Consider the following 6,019-nt stretch of genomic DNA (forward strand, 5'->3'; position numbering starts at 1 on the left):
TCTGGATGATACAATCAACAAAGCATCAGAAATTGATACCTATGCAACTGTAGATGGCCCTGACTCTGCCCTTCCCAGTTCCTGAGCTCAGCTGGGTTAGGGATCCACAATCAGCAGGAGTGGGGTGGGGTGGGGAATTGGGGTTGGGATTACTAGGTCTGGAACTGGGGGAGGGGATGGCAGTATGTATATACATGTTTCCTCCCATTCTCTTTGAGTACTTTATCCCTGGACTCAAAGCAGACATAATCATTGCTCATATTGAAAAGAATGACAATAAAACATTATTCAAACAAAATAAGAGCAAAAAGGAATAGCGACAGCAACAGGACTCAAGGCAGGGGGTATAATTGTCTTTTAAATGGGAATCACAGCTTTCAGCATTTTCCAGGAACTAAAGTCGAGCACAAAGCAATTTGGGGCCAGAAATGCAGCATGAACATTGTCACACACCACATTGACACGGACTTATGAATGTAAGTGTGTGTACATGTGTAATGTGGATTACGTGAGGACAATCACAACATTATATCCACATAGGAGATACACACACACACACACACACACACACACACACACATAATCTCCAGCTTTACACAGATACACACACCCTGGGGTTGCCTTTTTGTGCATACTCACACATTTCTTTCCACACAACCCATAAAAATGACCTCAGTAAGCACTAACAGGTTGCTGGTAGCTGACTGGTTATTTTGTACATAACTTTGTTGTAACTCAGTGATCTGACCACAAAAAAAAAAGTAAAAAGAAAAAAATCAAAACCATGCGGGGTGTTTTCCTAACTTGTGTGTGTGTAGAATGCTGATGGGACACCAAACACACACTCAGGTTCAGAGCAGGCACCCCAAATCGCATGCATAAGGGAAGGGAAGCCCGCAGGAAAGAGGCGTCCCTCCCCCAAGGAATGGTGTCCACCTCACCACACAGCCCTGGGGAAGTTCAGCAAGCTGGATGATCCGTGGAATTGCCTCAGTTTACCAGCTCTCTGGAGAGCTGTGGCCCTGGCGGCTGTGCGTAAACAGGCCTGTGCTTAGTGAACCGTCCGCTCAGTGGGTGTGTGTCTGCTAGGGACTTCTGCACTTCCTTTTAGGAGCCAAACATCCTACAGATCCCTCCCAGGCAAGTGTCACTCACGCCTGCCATTTCCCATAGATGCCTTCTCTTCCCCTTCCTTCCCCAGAAGCCCCTCCCCTCTGACCTCCACCCACAACTCCGGGAGGACTAAGTTGCCCAAGTTGCCCAAGACTGGAGACCCAATCATTCCTCTCTTGCTTTCCTCTAACTCTCCCTGATGCCTTTCCCCGCCTCCTCCCCTCCTCCCAACCCCACCTCCGGCCTCTCCAGCTCAGGGCTGCAGCCTGGGGAGAGCTTCTGGGAAGGGTGGGATGCAGCTCCCATTACCCCATGTCTTTTCGGCAACTTCTGGTGGCAGGGACATAGCAGCGGCTGGGGAGCAGGTCATAGATGGGCCTATCCTGGGCCCAGGTAAGGTCATTATGCCAAGGCGGACATGTGGAGCCCTGGTCCGGGATGTGCCAACATACAGACAACAGAACGCATAGTCTAAAAACATAATTTAATGCATCGCGGTGAGTCTGAGTCAGGAGGGAATGCGGTGTGGAGAGGTGAATTTTCTGTTTGCTGGAATTCTGCTGTGGGTGGGGTTTTGGCTGATGGACAGGGAAATCTGCACAAGTATTTCGGGTCACAAAGAAGGACGCCCCAGGAAGCCCGCGCTCCCTCTGGCCTATCTCCCTGGCCAGGGCCCGGAGCCCTCCGCTTCTAGGCACTGGGAGGAGGCTGTCTGAGGAGGGCAGGCTCCCGGCCCTGCCAGTCCAGTCTAATCAGGTTTGCAAAGTCTGTGCCGCCGCCTCAAGGGCTCGGGCGTCCCTTCCTCCCTCGCCGGGATGGGGATGGAGACCAGGAGCACAGCCCTGAGCGTGGTGGGTCGCAGACGCACTGAGGCCAGGAGCGGGGCAGGGAGGAGGCAGGGATTTGTCTTTTCCAAAGGAGATGTCAGGAAGTGTTATGAATCGAGAGTGGCCTTTGCCAAGGAGCCGCGCCCGGGCGGAGACCGGGCGGCCTGCAGCCACCCCGCCTCGCACCCCCCGCGCCCCTAATCCGGGTACAGAAGAAAGCCCGAGAACGTGCTGTACTTGTTATTATTGCCTCCGTGAGCCTTCCCGCCATCCAGCTTCACGTACACTTCGTCCCCTGAATCCAAGTGCAGCACCACGCTGTTACTGGCGTAGTCGTAGTTCTGGTCGGCGTCCTGTGCAATGGCGCTGGCCCGGACCTGGGGACAAGCGGTGGGAGCAGGTGAGCCGGGGCACCTCTTCCCGCGCCTTTGCTCAGCCCACACCAGGCGCGCCACTCACGGGCCTCCCGCCTGCTGCTTCAGGGTCCACACTCCCACCCCAGCTCCATGCTCTCTCTCCAACTTAGCCAACTCCTTCCAGGTCCCCCCTCCTCCTCGCGCCGACGAGTCTGGGAAAGAGGGAGAGGGGAAGCTTCATGAACACTGACCCAGAGTGGAAGGGTGGGAGCCAGGGGCCAGGGCCAAGAGGAAAGGAGGCTGCAGGACAAGGGGGCGACCTGGAGAGAACTAAAGAACCGAGGTTTCCGAGAAGCCCACGGAGAAGCAGGCAGGGACGCAAGTGGCCAAGGAGTGTAGTTTAGGTATGGGGGTCTCTGGGCTCTCAAGGCCCAACATTTGGCTCTACGTCCTGGTGAGCGCGGCCTCGGCGCATTGGGAAGCGGAGATACTGTGGCACCGAGGCGCGTTCATTCCCGGGGCTCGCAGGGTAGCCCGCGGGTGCAGAGAAAGGAGGCTGGTTCCCTGGGAGGTTCAGGGCGCGGGCGAGGGTTTACGGGGCCGGTGAGTGTAGGGGTCACTGACCTGCCCGTTCTTGCAGAGGTCCGCCCACATGCTGGTGCCGTCGCCGCCGCGCATGAGGATGTGGTAGGTGAAGAAGTAGATGCCGCGCACCTGGCAGCTGAACTTGCCCGTGGTGGGGTCATAGTGATTGCCGAGGTTGGTGACCACGTCGTCGAACTTCAGCACCTCATAGCCTTCGTGGGGGCTCTTGAGACCCACATAGAAGGCGATCTTGGGGCCGTTGAAGGTGGCGCTCAGCGCACTGGTCACTTCACCCTCGGAATCGCCACCTACCCCGGCCCCGCCGCCCACCACCCCGACGCCGCTGGCCGTGCCCGCCGTCAGTTGCAGCCCTGGCAGCCCGGGCCTCCCCGAGTCGCCCTTCTCTCCCGGAGGGCCCCTGGGTCCAGGCGGGCCCGGCTCTCCAGGGGGCCCCCGCGGCCCTGGCTTGCCCGGTCGCCCCGGGTCGCCCTTGGGTCCCTGGATGAAAGGAGGCGGAGGGTTGGCGCTGAGGTCCTGCATGACTTCCAGGGCGGCGGTGCTGGGTCCGGGTGGCTGCGCCTTTGCACCCGCGGGCTCCCCGCCGGGCGCGGCAGTGTAAGGGTCGCAGATCATGCGGCAGGTGCCCATCATCTCATAGTGCGCGGCGCCTCGGGGCGCCGCCTGCAGCAGCAGCGGCACGGCGATGAGCAGCCCGAGCGCCATGGCCAAGAGTACGCCGACGGCCGCCAGGCAGGCACGCCGCCGCCGCTGCCACAGCCGGGAGGCGACCGCCACCAGCTCCTCCTTGCCGCCCGGGGAGGTAATGGTGGGGCGGCGCGGGCGGCCCCGCTCCCCGCGCTCGGGGGCCGGCTCCGCGGGTCCTGGCCGCGCCCCCGACGTGGCGACCCCCAGCCCCGGCCACCCAACTACTTCAGCGAGAGGCGCCGGGACCTCTGCGCCTGGGCCCACCGCGCTGGGGCTGGTCGGGAGAGCCGCGAACGCCTGCGCGCATGACGTGGGGCACACAAGACGAACGCGGCGCCCCGAGGGTCCGGCGCCGGCCAGGGAGTGCTTGCGCTGGCCGGGGAGTCTGCTTGCGGCGTCCGGCGCTGGCTCCGCGGCGCTGGCTCCGCGGCGCTGCCTCCTGCCAGGCTCCGCTCCGCTGGGTTTGGCGGGGCTTCTCGCGCAGTGAGAGCGCCCCGGCTCCGCGGCGCGCTCTGCTGTGCTCTCTCGCTGTTCGCTGGCTCCCGCGCGGAGGGGGGACCCAGCTACCCTGACGTAAGGAGTCCGGGGCTGAGCGGCGGAGGCGGCGAAGCAGCGCGCGCTGCCATCACTCGGGAGACGGAGCCCTCATGTCATCAGCCTCCTATCTGGCGGCGTCCTCGGCAGAGGCGGTGAAGGCGCGGTTCCTCCTGGCGGCTCCCAGGAGCCACAAGTGGGCGCAGCGGGCGCGGCCCCAAGCCGGGGCACATCAGACACACCCACCCGCGGCCACACTCACGCGCCTCCCACCGATAACACACACAGACACCCACGCACGCAGTGGCGGGGCGCACACAGCCACCCCCCATGGCCACGAAAGCAGCTGGAATCCAGGTGTCAGCAGGGCTCCTCTGGGGTCACCTAATCCATCCCCTGGCCTGCAAAGAGGATCAAACCTCAACCCACCGAGTCCAGGAGAGTCCCGTGAGGTCCAGCGGGAAGGAGTTTCTGAAAGCCCTCCTGAGTTATTTCTTCAGAATTGAATAGATCTCGCTTCTGGAAGATCTTTCACAAACCTAGACTAAGGACTCCAGACTCTTAAACAGGCTCCCATAGAGCACCCCACTAACCTTTGGGGTGACTCTAAAAAGCCCAAGGCTCCCAATGCAAGAATATTCGCGGCCGGGCGCAGTGGCTCACGCCTGTAATCCCAACACTTTGGGAGGCCAAGGCGGGCAGATCACCTGAGATTGGGAGTTTGAGACCAGCCTGACCAACGTGATGAAACCCCGTCTGTACTAAAAACACAAAATTAGCTGGGCATGGTGGTGCATGCCCGTAATCCCAGCTACGCGGAAGGCTGAGGCAGGAGAATCGCTTGAACCAGAGAGGCAGAGGTTGCGGTGAGGCGGGATCGTGCCATTGCACTCCAGCCTGGGCAACAAAAGCAAAACTCCATCTCAAAAAGAAAAAAAAAAAAAAAAGGAATATTCGTCTCAGACCTTTTCTTCCACCAGAAAATGGCTGGCCCTTGTCCTCTGCGTGAAGCTGGTGTAGAAACCAAATGCTGGACGCCGGCACTTGGCAGTGATCACGGTGCACTCAGCTTCCACTCCAAGCCCGGCCACTGCCAGGCAGATGCATGGGCACATTCCCTTGGACATCCCCAGCTTCCTCCTCCTGAGATGGGTTTAGTTATTTTAGAAAATAGTCCAAATAGTCCAAAGCCATTCTGAGCCAGTCTTGAATAAACCATGGCCTCAGGTGAGAGCAGAATAGTCTATCTCCAATGTAGCATGTGAGGCTAAGGAAGGATGAGAGGCCCGCCGGTGTGGGAGAGACTTCCAGGGGAGAAATCAAAGCCCCAGCTTCTGCTCTTGCCCTGAGTAGCTGTGTGATTTTGCCAGGTGGTTCCTGTCCCTGAGACTCAGTTTCCTCAAAAGGCCACCTCCTGCCCTAGCACCCCCAACATGGGAATCACACCAGGCCTGTCCTGGGGGAAGAATTCAAGGGCTGGTGTCAGTGTTTGGTGTAGCATCAGCATCTCTGGAACAACAGTGCACCCACCTAAGGCTATTGCTTTGAAGCTAACTCTCATTTGTCCGGCACTAGGTTCTTACGGGTTAATTAAAATCTATTTTTGTCCTCTGATCACCCTGGGTCATTTCCCCACTCCCAACCTCGTTGCTCTAGCCTGTTCTCTCCACATATATTTGTGGAAAGGATGACTGAGCCTAGCGGGAAGCCAACTTTACCAAGGAGAGAAGGAGCACATTTATTGGCACCTACTACGTATGCATCAGGCACTTTGCCCGTGCTCCTTCATTCATTCCTCATGTTACTGTGGATTAGTGATCATTTTCCCACCGCACCAATGAGGAAAAAAAAAAAGGTTTTGCAAGTGTAGGGTGTTTGCTAAGTGCATTTTACCCACAT

General features: G+C 58.7%; 1 protein-coding gene across 1 annotated transcript; it reads right to left on the reverse strand.

Moving 5' to 3' along the window:
- Nucleotides 1–1,578: 1,578 nt before the first annotated feature.
- On the reverse strand, nucleotides 1,579–4,295 carry C1QL2 (complement C1q like 2). Its single transcript, XM_004031670.3, has 2 exons — nucleotides 2,921–4,295; nucleotides 1,579–2,317 (listed from the first exon to the last, which is right to left on the reverse strand). Exons 1-2 carry the CDS (start codon nucleotides 3,602–3,604, stop codon nucleotides 2,138–2,140), a joined length of 864 nt encoding a protein of 287 aa, XP_004031718.1. The 5' UTR covers nucleotides 3,605–4,295; the 3' UTR covers nucleotides 1,579–2,137.
- Nucleotides 4,296–6,019: the final 1,724 nt, after the last annotated feature.

This window comes from Gorilla gorilla, chromosome 11 (assembly GCF_029281585.2).
Source record: "Gorilla gorilla gorilla isolate KB3781 chromosome 11, NHGRI_mGorGor1-v2.1_pri, whole genome shotgun sequence".
In the NCBI taxonomy this organism is placed as follows: Eukaryota; Metazoa; Chordata; class Mammalia; order Primates; family Hominidae; genus Gorilla; species Gorilla gorilla.